The following is a 19,826-nucleotide window of genomic DNA, read 5'->3' as shown; positions in this document are numbered from 1 at the left end:
GAGTCGACTGACGATTTCAATCATAGGATTTATTTGTAGAACTTGTTTTGTTGGTCACTTTTGCAGTTTATAGTTTCTCTCTACCTATTATAGTTTTCAAGATAATAGGCAAAAATGATAAAGGTGAAATTTGTCATTTAAGGGCAATCAATTTTATAAGAAGTCTGACAATTTTGACTTAAATGGACAGTTGGTAGAGCTCAACATTCTGAATATTTTTGCTCTTGTCAGATTTTTTCTATTTATAACGGTTTTCAAAATAACAGACAAAACTTGCATTTTACCCCTATGTTCTATTTTTTACCATATCGGCATCTTGGTTGGCAGGTGGGGTCATCGGACAAAATATTTTTTTAACTAGATACCCTAATGATGATTGTGGCCAAGTTTGGTTAAATTTGGCCCTAAAAGATAACAGACGACGACATGCGCTAAGTGATGAGAAAAGCTGGTGAGCTAAAAAATCATAATTTTTTTTAAATATCTTTTTGTGTTAGGATTTCAATAAAAATCTATAAAGGTATATTGTATTATTCCAAATTGATTCCCAATGTCCATCCAGAGAAAAGAATGTGTCTCAAATACGAGATTCTTGAACAACGACTAAGTCATTAGTTCATTTGATTCCAATTTCATTAAAATCGGTATTTGTCAATGGGAATCAATTTAGAATAGGTATTATATAATAATATAAGTTTCGCTTCAATTATATCACAAAAGAGATATGTATCTTAAAATTTGTAATTTTGTAACAATTTGTTCCAATATTCCAAAAAACATTTCATGTCACTTGGATTTAATTGGGAAAAGCATATACCAATTGCCGTTGCAATCCTAGCACAGAAGTTAACCGATTTTAAAAAAAACAGAATTTAGTTTTTACAGCTGTCGTATCTCCCTTTTTCATAAACATAGCAGTAGTATATTATACCATAATATTGTTTTTTATTGAAATCTTAGCAAAAAAGAATCTTTCAAAAAAAAATTTGATTTTGCATAAAAATTTTTTTTTCCAAAAATAATATAATTGATCAATTTTCGCAGGTACTGCACACGATTGCATCAGTGTCCTTGTCACATTTTTGGGATTTTGCGTTTATAAAAAATATTACTATAACTTCAAGTTTAATCCAAAATTAAATGGTTCAAATAGATGATATCTGCATATTTACATTTATTCACAAAAACTGTACAGACGGACGACAGATGGAAGAATGTATTAAATGAAAATAATTGGGTTCCTGCATCCGCGAAGAATGGTCAAACTACAGTATTTAACATATGGAACCCGTAGTTATCTAATTACAAATAACCTCATCTCCTTATTGATGTGTCTTTCTTATTTCGCTCTTTTAAATAAATGTGACGTCCAAATTTTGTATAACTTAATTTAAAAATACTATTTGTGTACAGCTCAATTAATACCATTAACTGGACTATAATAGATAATGAATTGGCTTTTAATGTTTCTATTAACTCATTGTGTATATTACCCAAATGGTAGACAGAATAAAGATATGTGGTCTCCTTGACTTTTCTAATTTGTTATGGTGGCCGTAAAACGTTTTTACTGTCGATTTCAGTCGCTATTCACAGCATCCTTGCTGGGTGTGTTTTCCTTGATGATTTTTTAGTTAGGAACCCTGTTTATGAAGACTGAATTTTATGAACACGAATGCGCGCTACGTACCAATTGAGATATGTAAATGCTATACTAGGTGGAAGAATGTATATTGCTATTGATAGATGTAATGTTTTCAATAAGAAATTTTTAATCTACACGTAATAGATTCTAGTTTGATATTGAAATTAACTGTATCCAAAACGTGAAAAGTTATAGTTAAAATATTTGTATTATTTCTTAATTATGTAATTCTATTAATTTGAAATGAAGACAAAAGAAACTGATAATTAAAAAACTCTGCCATCGCACACATCAACATAATTTTGATGACTTGTTTTAAAATGTTCAGAATAAGTGTATAAGACAGCGGTTGGTTCTAAGATTTCATTTCAATCAGTCAAGAACTGATTTTGTCTGCGTCTTTGGTAAATAGGAAATACTAAATTCAAAGGTATTTCAAAAATTGAGATGTCCTTATATCGCATGAAAAAAGGAAAACCTTTTATATCAGCTTTATATGCATTTGTCTGTCCTTTAGTACTTTCCAAAATGAAGCATGGTATCATTTTGGAAAGCTTATTATACTATTGTGACATCATTAAAAGGTTTTGCGTCTACTAAAGTGAAGGGATTCTGTGCTAAAACGAAACCCGAGTAGATAGTTAATTCAAAAAGTAAATTTAACGAAAATATTGAGCTCCAAGGAAAATTCAAAACGGAAAGTCCCTTACCAAATGGCAAAATCAAAAGCTAAAACACATCAAACGAATGGAAAACAACTGTCAAATTCCTGACTAAAGTGCAGTTGGACAATTTTAGAGTATTGTTTTATTTCCAAACAAACAACAATCTAACTTTTTGTTTTGTTATCATATAAAACAAATTAAACATCAAAAACAAAACACAGCAACTTTATTGCGTTATCTGTTAATTACAAATTATAAAAACACAATATCATATGAATCAAACAACTGGTCATACATAGTTGTGTATACGTACAATCAAATACATGTGAAGAGCGATGCATTTTTGTTTTATGGTAAATGAAATGGTGAAGTCTTCTACAATTATAAAGTAGTTCTTACGTAGTTATATTACACATTTCAATTAGCATTTGCATATGCAAAAATGTTATAGGATACAATATATCTACTTGTAAATGAAAAAGTGATTCGCAGTACAAAATTTGTGAAACTGTTATTCAATAAATAATGATAAATAAATAAATATGTATAAATTACAAACCATAATGGTATTCACTTCGTTGCTTATATAAATTAGTCATAAATGCATCATACCCTACTTACAATTCGTGTCACTACCGTCTAACAATGACCTACATTTTTCTCTTATAATCTTTTACGTCCACATTCATTTTCATAATGGGAATGACGACATTCAAACCTATGCGTTCGATTCAAAACATCATCAAAAAAAAAGATATCGAAAAGTAGTATTTATATTTGAATCTGATTGATATTTGAAACATACGCAAGAATTTTGATAGAAAAACATATAAAATGCATACTTAACGGGAATCAAAGATGATTGAAACCTTAACATTAATTAATTGTAACCATAGCAAAGCTAATAATAATTAACAAGGTCAACATATATATTTATATATAGGTGAACTTGATTTATTCATTTAATCCACCTTCTATACCACCGTTAAATACTCACTGGCTTATAGTATATCAGCTTGCATTTAAAATATTCATACATAAATCAGGCCAGTAGTTTTCTTGTTTTCTTGTTTTACATTTTTCATTTCGGGCCATTTCAAAGCTGCAGTGCGGTATGTGTTTTGTTCATTGTTGAAGGCCGTCGGGTAACCGATAGTTGTTAAATTACAGGTCATTTGGTCTCTTGTTGAGAGTTGTCTCACTGGCAATCATACCACTTCTTCTTACTTTTATTAACAGTTTGATTAACAATGTAGTTGTATATCATTTTCAAATAATTTCAATTTCAAACAAAGCAAATACAAAGCGAGGTAACTGCAAATGAGCTGAACAAGATAACTGATATCCTTCCTTTTATACACATTCTTTCTAGCATTGTGTGTTGGTATAAAATGTGTGAATACTTGCACGTTTCATTGTTTGATATTATATGATAGGCTTCGGTTTCTACAAAAAAAACATTTCGACCAGCAAGATACCTACCCGATCTATCATTCAAGTCATTTTATGATTAATACTTAAAATTCACCGAAAAAAGCAAGCAATTATATTTCACAAAGATAATAACAAAACCATCACATATCTACACATAGAACTGAAATTGGTCTAATTATAAAATGTTTTGATACAATAAGTACTACATAACAAAACTTAAAAATCGAATATTCAACAAACATCAAACTACTTTTAATTTATACCATTTTTTAAGTCTATTAGTCATCCTGTTTGAAAAGCACGATGTCATTAAAACTTGCGTTCAAATTACTAGAACGTAAACAATATAGTCATACGGAAGTCGCTTAGTGAATTTTGCATTATAAGAAATGCATGAACTTAATATATACATATTATACACATTATAACAAATAATTTTGTGTCAATTATATAACATGAATATATATAACAACTTTGATCTTCTCAAACAAACAATTTAAATGATGTTCGCTACTCTTGTTTTTGAACTTTTGTCAGATATTCGGAATCCTCTACATTTATCCATGTAGTACCATTGCTAATTTTACCGGCTTACTCCTTCTTTTCCTTTCATAATTTTTTAGATATATTTAAAAAGCCATTGCCAATATTAAATGTAAGAAAAATCTAGAGAGAATCATTCTCGCCAAATGTTCAATTGCTTATACATGTTATATCTTAAAAACCAGTACATGAATCTTTCATTTTTTGTGCTTTTTAAGTTTCGTTATTGATATTCTATCAATTTAAAACAGTCTTTAAAACAGCTTGCTATTTTGAAACAGAGCAGCCAATATCCTTAACACGCATATTAATTTAATGTCTTCTTCGTCTTACTAACTCTTTTCAGATAATCTTATTTCTTCTCTGTGGAATGTGTCTTTATAGTGTTGGTAAATAATAATAGCTTATGATATAACGTACAACAAAACTATATATTTTTGTCAACTTCATCCACATCATCGAGTTTGGTAATTTCAGTATTTGAACCTCTAACTTTGAATGAACTGAGTGTTTTCGACGGCATTTATACGGTTAAAGATTATTTTACAGAACCAATAGGAATATGAAAACAGTAGTACATAGTAAATCTATTTTATAACTGTGTAATGAAGCACTACGAGATCGAGAAAAGGTTGGCGGTTTTACTGTATTTTTTATAGTTTTAGTTGATGGAACAGGTTGTTCTATGACTTTATATGTTATATTTTCATCATTTTGAGGTCTTGATAGGGTTGGATTAATTGCAGGTTCACAAACTGTAGCCTTTGACTTTTTATCTAAAACAAAAAGAGAAATATGTACACAATAAAGCTCCTTGCAAGTCATGTGATTACAAATATACATCCATCATGATCCAACAATGGAGTTTCAGAAAATTTATTACAGTTGACATATCAATTAAGTTAAACTATATCAGGATGTATTAGAGTTATAGACAAGTGTCTTCAAGGTTTTATTTCTGACGATGTAAAAAAATAAGATGAGGTGGTATGATTACCAATGAACAAACTAACCATAGTAAGCTATCAAAAGGTGTGACAAACATGTGAAATTTAGAAAACCTGGCCTGATTTATGTTAAATAAATCAGTGAAACTAAACGTAAAGAATTTTTCAGGGTTAATATAAATAAGAAGATGTGGTATGAGTGCCAATGAGACAACTATCCATCCAAGTCACAATGTGTAAAAAGTTAACAATCATAGGTCAAAGTACGGCCTTCAACACGGAGCCTTGGATCACACCGAACAGCAAGCTATAGAGGTCCTCAAAAAGACTAGTGTTAAACAATTCAAACAGGAAAACCAACGGTCTAATCTATATAAAATACGAGAAACGCGAACCACACCAACAAACGACAACCAGTGAAAAACAGGCTCCTGACTTAGGACAGGTGCATAAAAATGCAGCGTTGTAAACATGTTTGTAAGCACTCGAATCTCGTCTACCCTTGGACAGTGGTGCACCATCACAACATAAAAGCAAATTGAAAAATCGGTTTGAAAGAGCTTGATTCATTACTGCATGAAACACAAACATGTCTGTTTTTGATTCTCAGTGAATCACACGGCCTTGAATTAAGATAAACTTTATAAATTTCATTTTTAAAACGAATACGTACTGTTGATCCTCAAACACGGTATGTTGACTGTTGGTCAGCCAGTGGGAACACAAATTGTTTTTCGAGTACTTACATTTATTGTGTATTACACCTAAAATGGGCGTATTATCAAACCCCTTTGCCAATTTCTAACTTTATTTTCAAAATGGGATATGTAAATATCCACAATATTTATTTTTTGTCATGAACTTGAAGGATAGTATGATATCCTTTGTAATAACATGGCATTGATTAATTATAAGTGTGTTCATAGAAAAAAAATCAATGTGTATAGTCTTCGTCTTGGTAGACAATTCACAAACATTAGACATATTTTCAACACTATTTAAAATATATGAATTTTTAATCATATATCTTCCTTACCATATAACAAATGAAAGTAGTTATTTTTATTCCTGATGAGGTGTTGATTGACAAATTCAAAGGAAGAACATTGTAAATTTGGCATTTTATAAATCCTTGTCTCCGGATATTCAAAATCATCACCAGGAAAAGTTGTTACCACCTGTAATGACACAGAACATGTTGTTAACAAATTTAATTTTATCGAAGTTGCAAGATTGCATAAAATATTAATGGTGCTTTTTCATGAGCGACTTACAACTAGTGGTAGATGTGAAATTCTCATCACCAGTTTTAAACGAGCTAGTGTTGCTTATTGCGTGAAACGTTTGGTATTTTCATCCCTTTCCTGTATTGTAAATTATCTATTTAAGCTAACAAAATATGAAGATACCAAGAGGACGTACAAAACGTACGAGTCGAAGAAAGATAAACAAGATCATTTCAAACATGGCCAAACAAATGAAAAACAACAGACGACACAAATAATCTTAAGATTTAGAAACACAAATATCCCCAAAACTTCGGAAACGAACTCACTTGAACACACTCCAAAGGGTTGACTAGGGATATAGAAATTTAGTCATTTGGACCTCTCTAATCCGGTATACAACCAAAACGAAAAAGGTGTCTCTTTTCGAGGAGATTAACAATCTTTTAGGAAATTTCTTAATACACATTGGCTAGCCCAAACGTGAACTTTTAACTAATAGATATAAAAATCGACCAATTAATATTAGATATTTGTTTAATAACACGAATTCCTTTCTCATTCGTTGTTATGTAATTGGGCTTTGCACAACATTGAACATAACATGTTCTCTTTTAAATATTTTTAAATATTATCAAAACAAATATAGATGAAACACTTAGTAAGAAAGTTCAATATGTCTTTTATTTGTATTTAAATGTTACAATTTTATTAAACTGTGAATGTGTATCTATTTTTACTATACTTCTTACCCAGCAGATAAATTCATTTGTTTCATCCATTGCATGTGTCAGTATCATTTGAGTAGACATTTTGTCTGACAAATCAAATTCATCATTAAGGAAAGCTAAACATTTATATTCTGAAATAATAATATTAATCAAAAATATCATAATACTGATGATTCTATTATGCTGTATTTGTGTACTATCGTAAATTAATTTTAGGTGTTCGTTGTATTTTGTGGTTTACATGTTGAAATGTACTATCATATTATTCATTTATGTATTTCTCTGTCCTGAGTGTTCATGCATTTATTTGTACTGTATTCCTGTCACGTAATTTTGTCATTTTAACGGTATTTTAAACATTGCCATATAAGTTTAGACATAAATAACGAAGTATTTTGAAAATATCCAACTATCAAGAATCCATACTTGTATTGAATGCATACACTGTGGATATATTTTTATTTGTGTGATATCTATTTTTTTTTATTGCATAAAATTTAGGCAAGCAAACGTGAACCACGAATGTTCATGTTCAACGTAGTCACGAAATCAAATATCCAAGAAAATACCATTTTTTCTCAATATACGTAAACTGGTACCCACGAAAATAAATGAAACCACGGTAATAGTTTTATCGGTTTAATGTCATAGTCATGCTGATATCAATCGAAATAGCACTGATCACAGTAGCGTGTGTTCCTTGATATTACATAAAAAGGATAATCGTAATTACCCCAACACTGGACAGGAATCATAGTATGATGAATCATCTTGTATATAATCATAGTTATAAATTGACTGTTAACAAAACTTTGAATTTTTCGAAATACTAAGAATTTATTTTTACCCCAGGAATAGATTATATTAATTGTATTAGGCAAAACCTTTCGGTATCTTGGGTCTTTGAAGTTTTATATGGCAGACCGCAGAATATTATTCTATATTTCATAATGCGAGTAATAATGTACGTATTTTATACATTTCTATGCTGTTATTAAGATTATCTGTTTAAGAAAAATAACTAAAAAACATTAATACATTGATTCATATCCTAATTTACTTCTTAAGTATAACGTGTATTCTGATGTTACTTCGGAGAAATAATGAACATTGTAATATCGCTGGTTTGTATAACAAATATATAAAAAAAATCGTACTTTCATTGCACAATCTGATAATTATATTATGATGAAATACTCACTTCTCTCTTTGTTCATTCCAATGCAGTTGTCTGTAGTTATCTTTACATGTGTGTTATATGTACATGTGAAGGCATTCCAATCTGAAACATTGCCGGTACATTTGTGACCTCCTAAAACAGCTTCAAATGGAATGGTTCCAGAAAGACCACATGGTGATTCCCATAGCTCTCCCTCTCCTGATAATAAAAAAAAATGTTATTTTAACCAGTTGTTTCTGTATGCAAAAACAACGAAAACACAATATTACAGTTGTTAATTTCAATTTGTTCATCTTCATGTTAATTAAAATGCCAGTATTTTTATGTTTAAATAATAGGATTTCATTCGACCTTAAAATCGATTTTTTTTCAATGTTACTCTCATGTATATACAAAAAAAAAACTAAAATGAATTTTAACAAGAATGTGTCCATAGTACACGGATGCCCCACTCGCACTATCATTTTCTATGTTCAGTGGACCGTGAAATTAGGGTAAAAACTCTCATTTGGCATTAAAGTAGAATGATCATATCATAGGGATCATGTGTACTAAGTGTCAAGTTGATTGAACTTCAACTTCATCAAAAACTACCTTGACCAAAAACTTTAATCTGAAGCGGGACAGACGGACGAACGGACGCACGAACGGACTCACAGACCGAAAAACATAATGCCCCTAGGTGGGGCAGAAAAACTATGAAAACAGAAAAGTCTGAATAATTAATAAATTAATAAAATTACAATTGAGAGGGTGATAGAGCAGATTACTACCTTACGAGAAAATCGTTGTCAACCTCGACTTTGTCTTCGCTTTTTCTGAGCTCTATCGAACTAGCAGATATGCATTATCTTTACATAATCAGAACAATGATGATTGGTTATGATTACTTTTTTAATATATTACAATAGTTCTAACGGTTGATAAATGATTATAGTTTATGCTTTCTGAGAAAAAAGTAGACACTCTTCATTCTAATATACTACTTAGCTTTAGCGAATAATAACACAAAATAAGTTGATATCGACTAGATAAAATAGTGAAGATAATTTGAGTTGTTTTCTGACAGACAAATTTTCAAATTGCATGTTTCAACCACAACTCTACAAGTTTACACAATTGTGCTATTCTTATTAATGAAACATTACAAAGATTAAGTTTATGATCATTAGATGATCACACAGGTCAAAATCAAATCTTGATCAAACATTCAAACACTAAATTCTGTACATAGATTTTTAGATTCGATGTTGCTCAGGTGATAATATAGTTACAATTTGAAAATCATATTAGCTTGGTATTTGTACAATGAAATCTTTTTTAAAAATTAAAACCATATCATTAGTATCTGTAAAAACATAAAAATATGATAGTAATACAGCGGGAGTTCCTCATAATATACAATTTCAAGTGTCAAAACGATAAACAGGATAAAACCTTTATCGTTTGAAAAGTAAACATGTCGACTACAGTATGTAAAGATCCTTAGGCACTTTAAATATTAACCAATTCGTGATGGAGAGCGTAAATTTTGTTAAATAATGTCTTCTCTCATTCTTCATCTAAACACAAAAAAAAAAATAAGAATCTTGGAAAAAGGATATTTTTCAAACTTAATCTACTCTTGATTAGTTCTTAACTTTACAAAATTTAAACACACCACACTGAACAATAACTAGTGGATTTTCTAGCTAATAGAGTTAATTTGAGGAAAACGTAGTAACGACAGATGGACGGCATCTAATTTGAATCTATGAAAAACATGATGATTTCAACAATCCAATTATCAACTTCCCATTTCTAAGCAGTAACAAACCCTCTGCTTTATCATATAACGTTTACATTTTTCAGATTTATACGCTATACTCGTGCATGTTCACACCATACGAGTTTATACGCTATACTCGTGCATGTTCACACCATACGGTCTTCATTTGCAGGGTTGTGTTCCTTAAACCAAAACTGCTTTAACAGAGTTATGAGAAAGAGCGACTGAAATCGTCACTGCAAACGTTTTATTGTCACAACCATGAATCGCTTGACCGATCCGATGTGCCGTAGTCTCAAATCACTTTGTGCGCAGGCAAATTAACATTCTGCAAAACAATTTTCTGTAGGCATAAATAAGAATATGCTCCCAGTCAACTGAGCCTATTTGGTGGTGTTGTACACTAATTTCTTAACCTGATATTCTGATATCTAAGTTTGTTGTATGTCTTTTAATTATTTTTGTATGTACCATGTTTTTAAAGATAGAATTAATTTAAAACAGTGTATTCGATTTTTTTTATTTCTTTTATCTCACGGACCGTTTTGTGCAGGTCATATATAATACTTACGTAACAGATTTCTCCTTTGTGGACTCCTATATCTGCTTTCGATTCTATCTGAATACGTGTCCTTTTTGAAATTGCACATCTCAATATGATTTTTATCCTCTCGGAAACTGCGACCTTTAAATATTTGTACAAATGACCATTAGTGTGAAAATAAATGTAAATATTTCATGTTTGTGTAGTAGTGCATTATAAAATATACAGTCATAAACCTTTCTCAACATTGTTTGTTAAATGTTCACACGATAATATAGGCAAACATATTTAACAATGTCAATGGTAGAAAACACTTTATTATAAAACAAATATCATAAATGCTTTCAATGTACATCTCGAATACTTGTCAGATGAAAGACATAGTGATAAAAAATGAGATCTCCGAAACATAGCTTCAGCAGTAAGAATACACCACATAAACATGAAATTAAATGTTCTCTGATTTGTAAGACATGTGCAATGCGGAAAAAGTACGACAAATTAGACCTCTTGAAAAAATGTAAATTATGTGGAAGTTCATTAAACAGAAATTTTAAACCCTTCATATTGATATAGGATATGAAAAAATATAAATTATTCACATATGATTAAAAATATTTTCAGCTGATGTAGACGAAACGTGATTTTAGCATATCACATTATATGTCTGGTATCTTTAACTCATTTTTTCATCAGACATTGTGCAAAGAATTACAAACTGTTCACATAGGGATTAAGCTGCATCATCAATTATTCTTATAATTGATTTTAATAATGAAATATACCAACCTAATCGGAACTGGAGAATATTGTTATGTGGACGTTTCAATTCAATGCAAGTGTACCTCGTAGAGCTTAAATAAAATTAGAATAAATCATTTTACTCTTTTCTGTAAAAATATAATATAAGAATAATGTTTGATCATGAAGTGAATAAATAAGAAGTACAAATGAGCCTTCACTGCAGCCTGTATTAAAAGTATTTACACATAATTCTCAAATTGAAAAAAAATATAGCATGATTTTGTCCAGTGAAATGAAGTCGAAAGGCAGGACAACCCTTTTTGAAACTCCGTTCAGATAATGTTTGGCAACGTCGCATGTTTAACATGGAATTCCTAAAGTAAAACAAAAGTAAAATAATATATAAAACAGCATTAAAAGCAATTTGTAATAAACATACACCATTAATTGTATGCAGCATTACCCCGGTATTTGATAGGGTTTTGTATACTTTTGTTTGTCTTTTTGGTCTTTTTCATATTGACATAGCGTTGGTATCGTTCGGCTTTCTTTTACTGAAAATTGCAAATATCAATCTCGTATTTTTCTTCAAGAATCTCAAAAAATATATGAACGCAATAATATCTTTCAAGATCACAAAAGCAATATCAAAAACTTACCATCCATTATTAAAGTTGGACACTAATTTATATAAGTACTGCGCAGGAAGAGATACTCGTTCTAAGCATACAAAATGGCCCAGGTTTGAGAAATAAATATGAGTTCGATTTATTACCACTTTTTCTTCCTTATTGTTTTCAAACAACAACCACTTTCCTCGGACGAGCTCACTGAATGAGACCTCTGTCCAGAAATTTTCTTTGTTATCTGCAAATAGTAATGATTCAAATATTCGGATGGCTAGAATTTTTTTTATCTTCTTCGGACAAAATATTACGTTAGAGTAGTGAATTTGAATTGACATGTTTAAAATAAAGATGATGATACTTAAAAAAAAAGTTTTGGTTATTATGCAAAAAACGCCTTCTTACATGTCAATGCTAATAGAAAACAGTGATACTTTTTATTATAGTTTTCTATGTTGTGTCATCTGTACTATTATTTGTCTGTTTGTCTTTTTATTTTTGGCCATGGCGTTGTCAGTTTGTTTTGATCTATGAGTTTGACTGTCCCTCTGGTATCTTTCGTTCCTCTTTTTTAACATCATAGAAAAATAGCAGATGTTGTATGATTGCAAATGGTTGAAATCCACCAGAGACCAACGACGGCCTTCAACAATGACTTAAGCCCATATCATATAGTATCGTGCGAACTTAATACATAGTATATACACAAAGTTTATTACGCAATTTAAGAGCTGCGTGCTGGATTTCATAACATATATAACTGTTAAAAAATAAAAGTGCAAACACCTGAAATCCTGACATGTCTACTTTAGAGTTAGATTTCATTTTGATACAAAAACATATAAATTAATCCCATTTTCTCTTTGATTCAATACTGATGTAATATTTAACGTTATTCTAATATGTTTTAGTACAAAAAAATAATGTCATGTAAGTGCAATCTTATTCTCAATATTAATAGTAATTTAACCCACACAAGCAAACGATATTCAACGGACGAGATATTTCATTACAGCGATATTAATCTTAGCTCTATTTGGCCTTTAACCTTTTTGATTCGAGTGTTAATGATACATATAGGTCTTTTGTAGACGAAACGCGCGTCTGGCGTACAAAGCGATGAGTTTTTTAAAACCACTGGTCGATACAAAGCTGGTAGAGGTTTCCTTTCAGAGGGTATCCCCAGCCCAGTTGTTAGCATTTCTGTGTTGACATGAATAATCATTGATAAGGTATTTATAAATTAACTTTTACAAAACTTTGAATTGACTATGGGTTGTGTACCCCAGGAATAGAAATCTTTAGCTGTATTTGGCAAAACCTTTCTGAACTTTTGGCCTTAATGCTCTTCAACTTAGTTTATTACCTTTTTTGAATCGAGCGTCACTGATGAGTCTAATAAATAATCCTGGTATCTTTGATGTGTGTTTTTTTTTTTGCTTCAATATATCACTAAAAATTATACTAATCTAAAACATTACTTACTACAGAGACCACACGTTTTTCTGCAGTGCGGTAGATATCTGTTATTTGATTTTTCACACATTCCTTTCTGGGCATGGTTTTGGCAAAACTTTTCATTCTCGTCTTCACATTCGTCTCGATCTACATATGGAACTCATTTGAGTTATTCTATGTCGTTAACTTTTATTCTTTACAAATATTTTTTATGAAATGGAATGGCTTACTTTAGATAATTAGTGAAAGCCACAGGCACATCTAGAACGTGCTACACATACAGATATTTAATAAAAATAAGCCGTTACTTTAATTTTTCTTGCATATGTACTTATGTACAGTTGATTGAAGTGCAATTTTTGACTTTTGTGTTACTTTTATTTTTATATCTTTTTCCTTGTGTGGTATACTTCAAATGGATTTGCGAGTTTAGAACGTTGGTAAACTACTAAGTGTTTAGTGTACTTTTTACTTTTGTAGTTAAGCAATTCCTTCCGTTTTGTTTTGTTTCCTTCATATTAATATTCAATCGATATATGAGATTTGAACATCGGCAAAAAACTATTTCCCCATCTTCATATTCATAGATTAGTTAATATATATGAGTTATGTTTTTTTTATTATTTCTCAGACAAAAAGAAAAACACTTTATGATTTTGGTGTGTTTAGAAATGTCTTGCTCACTGAATTAAATATTTGAATAGAGAATGGAAATAAATATTTATTGATAATAGATCATTTTTAAAGACCTTCACCTGTTCTGTTTAAATGTAACTCATAATAATCAATCCCTGTTGAGGGCTGACCATCTTCATGTATTGGACATATTGGACTAAAGTATAGCAACGCTACAAATTCTTTATATGGCTTTGCAGGAAACCTCTGAAAAAACACATTATGCCACAAATGTAAAGATATTGATATCAACTGTTTAAAAACATAACAAAATGGAGGATATTTATATTATACAATTTGAAATGAATATAATTAATCACAAAAATAAGCCAAAGTTTAATTATATTCACTTGTATCTTTATTTCAAATGACTTATACGGTTTATTTATTTATCCGAAGACAATTTAACATGTAAAGTAATATATTTACTTTGGCCAATAACTACAACAGGTGTTATCTCAGGGCAATATATTGTCAATTTTAATCTCCGAAGTACATGTAAAACAGATGAATATTGGAATGAAGATAATTGAAATCAAACAAACACCACATGCACGAAACCACATTTTAATCTGCACCTATTCACCCATCATGCATCGTTATATCAGAAAATTGCTTTATTGGTTGATATTTCTTTTAAGCCGTATTGAGTATTCACACATGTTTTGTGGTTAATGTTACGACAATGGCAAAACCTGTATCTTAGATTGCCAAAAATGGATCTGGATCTGTTTAATATGTCTGTGTTAAAATGATATACCAAGATATCGTATTCATCAGTCTTGGAATGGCATTATGAATCATTGACAGTATTTCTTACTCATACACATGCCGCTAAAATGAATGGGTTGGTTCAGAAGCAAAAGTTAAACGACTATGCATTTTTGTCTTCCCCGACTTTTCACTCCAAAATTCATAAATTCTCATTTTAAATTATAGAAGTACGGCGTCGTTTCTGCATTAGGGCCGTCATCATACCCACGTTTGAGTAATTTGAGCAGCAGGTATGGACGTAATTGTAAAATACGCGTAAGCAGAACATGGTGTCAAAGACTATTGCATCTAAAGATGTGTATATTAAGTTAAATCACAAATATGAAAGACAAAACCGCTATTTATTCCGTTTAATTTGACAAACCCGGTCTCGCCCCTGTTGGAGTTCGTGCGGTGCCCTCAGTTTTTGTTTGTTACCTTGATTTTTTTTCTTAATCGAATTATGAGATTTGAAAATCGGTAAACTATTGGTGCCTTTGTTAATATTAGTAAAAAATGTCTGATCTTTAAGTTTCCATTTTTCGGTTATCAGGCCTAATATGTTTAAAGCCTTTTGTTCATTTATCTGTCTTTTTTCATTGAAGGTGCTTTCGTTCTGGTATATTCATGAAAACTGACTTTCTATTCTACTTTTTTGCGTTGGTTATCTTATCATTCATATTTTCCAATATAATACATGGATTTGGAATAAAAGTATACACTTACAATACAAAAGTGATGATTATAATCATCTCCAGCTGCGATCATAAAAGAATGATTTCCATAAGTCCATCCTCCTAGACAATACAGACGCTTCCCTACGATCGAAAAATAAAAACCAATTTGTATGAAAATGGCTTATTTCATCATGATTTTGAATATATTTGATATCATTCTTTTCGATTTATGTAACACAGCAAGATCTGTTTACCCTTCCTAAATACCTATTACGGATTTCATTCAAGGTTGAAATAGTGTTTTTGTTGTTCAAAATTTCTTTTCTGGTTTAAAAGTGTATGTATCATCGTTGTTTCGTTTGATGTAGTAACTACCTTGTTAGTAAATTCTTACTTTCATCATCTATCTTTCTGTATTTAAAACGTTTTCTCGATATTGCAGTAAACCCTTATACTTTAACTTCTAAAACGTCTTGGTTGTTGAGTAAATTCGTCATTTAATCTTCATACTTGATATGATTGTCATAATTTGAAAATAAAGCACCTAACAGTCTTAACCAAATTTCGATCAAATTAAATAAAAAGGGTTGAAAATTTGGTATAACTTATATTCTGATCCCCACTGTACATAGAATATTTCTCGATTTTTTTTTAACTTTTAATTATACTTTAAGTGAGCCACATGTAGCTAGCAGTTGTTATTTGTATTTACTTTATGTGTAGACATGCATGCATACTAATGGTAAGTTTGTATATTCTTGTTTACTTCACATTGATTTAATAATATAAAACAATAAGTAGCCTTGTTCATATCATTCAATGATAAACTCAGAAAAACAAAAGTCAGGTGATGTCTGTAGGGGTATTGTAAATCCTGAAAACTGAAGAAAAAAATCATAAAAGACAAAAAATAACTTACATTCTCCCTGGGATAAAAACGGATTGCAGTTACTCCCCTTTGGAGCAAAAAAATCCATACCATCACCTTTAAGACATTCAATTTCTAATTTTGACCTTCGCCAATCATCTTTACAAACATCCTATAAACAAAGAATGATATCAGCAAACGCCTTTCAATAGATCAATATGTTAATTATTCGCTTTTTTTTGCTTTTTTTTGTGTGCATTAAATGTATAAAAGAAACATGCGTTTATTTCAACAAATGTTTGAAAGACTTCATCAGAAATCAGGGAAATAGTTATAGAACGCGTAGATACTTTGCGTAGCGTAAATGTTGTTGCATGTTCCTTTTAATTGAACTGTAGAAGTGAATACTATGACCATGAAAGAAATTATGGGAATGAAGAGCGATTTCTTCAAATGACTTTCTAATATACTTGAAGTCTACAAATGAAGTTAAACTAGAACCAATGTGCATATGTCTTATAAATATCAATCTGCTTGAATCACTATTTTTTTTCCAGTATTAGAAATTTTACCACCAAACAAAATGTTCCTTTACGCTTTTGCTTTAAACACCGTCTTCTTCTAAAAAAAACAACATATGATTACCTGATTAGTCAGTCTACTTTTCGTCCGGAAAGTAAACCCACCAGCTACAGGACAAACTGTTGGCTCCGGATTCCAACTAGCTGAAAATTAAGCTTATTATAAAATAAAGTGTGAAAATGAAAATACACTCTGTTACATTACTTGTTATAGATACATATTATCATTTAGTCGGGGTTTTCTATATGAATTTTTACTAAAACAGCTAAACTTACTGAAAAAAAAACGCTTCGTGCATTCTGAAAAAGACTAAAACTGATACGTACAACCCCTCCCCCCAACAATTGATATTCCCTGTGTAAAACGTCATGTGCTTTTGCGAGTATAATTTTAGTAAAACGTTTGGTTTTGGTAAATAATTGTCATTAGGTACATTTTTGGGGAATATGGAGTACGATAATAACTGTCCTTTGTTTCAGTAAATATGTGGTTAAATTGTATTTTGAACAAAAATTATATTTTATTCGACGATCGAAAATCGAAATATAAACAAAACCTGAATATTAACGTTGCTGAATAACCAAATGACATGAATATGTGTCAATGTCGTTAGATAACATGAATATGTACCACTGAAACTATTGAAATGTGAATATGGGTCAACAACTCCCATAAGGAATCAATTGACGGTTTCAATCATTTGACTGATTTGACTGATTTGTAGATTTGTTTTCCTGATCATTTTCGATTTTTCACAGTTTAAGTCGATATATAATACTTATTAGGTAATAATACTAAAATTGGTCATAAAACACAAGATAAATATAAATCTGGTGCATAAGTCCTAATACAAGCTTCTTTAAAAACACAAAAAATAAATAGGTGTCATATTAGAAATATGGTATTTGTTTTAAGTGCATCATACATATTGTGTTTAGAGACAATTAACACGTGTTGAACGGTAAAACACTATCATTTAGTGATCATATCTTCTTGAAAGGGTCAACTGATGATTTTTGGTCATGTTAACTGATTTGTAAATATTATCTTATGATCCTGTTTAAAGTTTCTCACTATCTATAATAGATAAAAAAAAACTGTCAACATGGGAATTCGTATGTGTAATTAGTTAATCAAATAAATAATTAAGTAATGCTTAAAATCTATAGAAGATGTGATTGAACAATGACAAATATTGCACCAGATACCAGATGCACCTATTAAACTTCTTAAGATAATGCTGCACCTACCTATCCACGGCCAGTCATCAACATACATATTCTCACATAAATCTGGTGCATTGGTGCTTCTCCAAGCTCCTATAAAAAACATAAAATAAAATAAATGTCATATATAAAATATTTTATTTGTCTTCAGAGTGTCATACATCTTTTAGTTAGAGATAATTGACACGTGTTGAACGGTAACGTCTAAGAAGAAATTTGCGTCCATTTAGATTTCTTTGAGAATATTTGCTGAAGCAATAATACATCTGCTCCGACAATAATTCGGTATTTGGAGATGTTCTCGAGAGAGTTCTATCTTATACTAGATGTTGATCACTAGGTAATCATATATCATACTCTTTTGCAATCTTCCGGTGATCTTAGCAATACAATCTTTATTTCTTTTGTTTCCTCCTATTATTGTTAAGGAAAAATTAATTTCGTCATTTATATCTTCTTAAAATAACCAATAATTAAAATGAAAAAAAAAAACAAAAACAAAAAATACAGCGCTATTAAAACTTGTACATTTTAGTGAATACGACAAACAGTTGGCCTTCGTTTGAGAAAAAAAAATAATTTGCGTCATCTCTTTCTATTCTTTATTATGATACTTCTTTATTAATCAACATTGAAACAGTAACTTCCTTTGGGCTGCAAGAAAAACAGATCTGTGTGTATTATCTCTTGTTGTGAAAAAACAGAGAATTAATTTTCAAATAGACTTTTTTTGGAGGATGGTGAACATTCTTTTGAAATGGTTTTAGAATTTAATTTACGCACTTCCAGTTCGTAAAATCACCCAAATGTGAAAATGTCAATTAATAAAATTAAACACAAATCGTGCTGATATTAAGCAAATGTTATTGGCTTTTAGAGGATCACTTTTTTCTAAAACATTTGTTCTTAAATGGCGCGCTTGATTTTAATCATTTATTATTGAATTTAAAGAATTATTAACATTGTCACAAATAAGATTTATATTTTTTACGGTATTTAAGCATGTGCTTATAAAATACTAGGTTCTTGTTTAATACTAAAGATGGAATCATGCAAACATTTAAATTGTCTATTTATGAGACATAATAGCTATAAAATAACTCGAATTACAATTCATAAACAATAACCGATACAAAATTGAGCAAAACAACAGTTTACAGTTATTTTAAAGTTGTGTCAATGAAATTTACAGATGACAATGTTTGGAAACAACAATTATAACCTAATTATTTTCTTTTATTTTCGAATAATTAACTATTTCTGAACATGACGTTGACTATAGACATATTGATAATGATTTTTTGTCAAATTATATCGCCATTGTAGTATTCATCTTTGAGATATTTACATCCGGGACCATTAAAGCAATAGATTATTTGGGACATTTCAAAGGCTAATTCATAATCTTCTTAAGATCTAAAAGCAAAGTAAATTGTATAATAGTGCATGATTCCAAACACCATAACTTTAATTAAGAGGATGGGCGATATTGTTTTAAGAGTTATAGGAACAGCTATGACACTCAAACACGAAC

The 19,826-nt window shown here is 30.2% G+C and overlaps 1 protein-coding gene across 1 annotated transcript in view; it reads right to left on the bottom strand.

Annotated features, from left to right (window-relative positions):
- Nucleotides 1-4,729: 4,729 nt before the first annotated feature.
- Nucleotides 4,730-19,826, bottom strand: part of LOC127715338 (uncharacterized) — a 42,421-nt gene continuing 27,324 nt past the window's right edge. Inside the window, exons 4-16 of the mRNA XM_052221370.1 lie at nucleotides 18,317-18,385; nucleotides 17,130-17,209; nucleotides 16,536-16,656; nucleotides 15,666-15,757; nucleotides 14,267-14,393; nucleotides 13,539-13,658; nucleotides 12,087-12,294; nucleotides 11,473-11,537; nucleotides 10,711-10,824; nucleotides 8,393-8,569; nucleotides 7,213-7,322; nucleotides 6,271-6,412; nucleotides 4,730-5,063 (exon numbers count right to left, since the gene is read on the bottom strand). Coding sequence (XP_052077330.1) covers nucleotides 4,831-5,063; nucleotides 6,271-6,412; nucleotides 7,213-7,322; nucleotides 8,393-8,569; nucleotides 10,711-10,824; nucleotides 11,473-11,537; nucleotides 12,087-12,294; nucleotides 13,539-13,658; nucleotides 14,267-14,393; nucleotides 15,666-15,757; nucleotides 16,536-16,656; nucleotides 17,130-17,209; nucleotides 18,317-18,385 — 1,658 coding nt within the window. The 3' untranslated portion in view covers nucleotides 4,730-4,830. The remainder of the gene's footprint in view (nucleotides 5,064-6,270; nucleotides 6,413-7,212; nucleotides 7,323-8,392; nucleotides 8,570-10,710; nucleotides 10,825-11,472; nucleotides 11,538-12,086; nucleotides 12,295-13,538; nucleotides 13,659-14,266; nucleotides 14,394-15,665; nucleotides 15,758-16,535; nucleotides 16,657-17,129; nucleotides 17,210-18,316; nucleotides 18,386-19,826) is intronic.

This window comes from Mytilus californianus, unplaced genomic scaffold (genome assembly GCF_021869535.1).
Source record: "Mytilus californianus isolate M0D057914Y unplaced genomic scaffold, xbMytCali1.0.p SCAF_9, whole genome shotgun sequence".
Classification (NCBI taxonomy): domain Eukaryota; kingdom Metazoa; phylum Mollusca; class Bivalvia; order Mytilida; family Mytilidae; genus Mytilus; species Mytilus californianus.
This window is presented reverse-complemented; position numbering and strand designations above follow the sequence as displayed.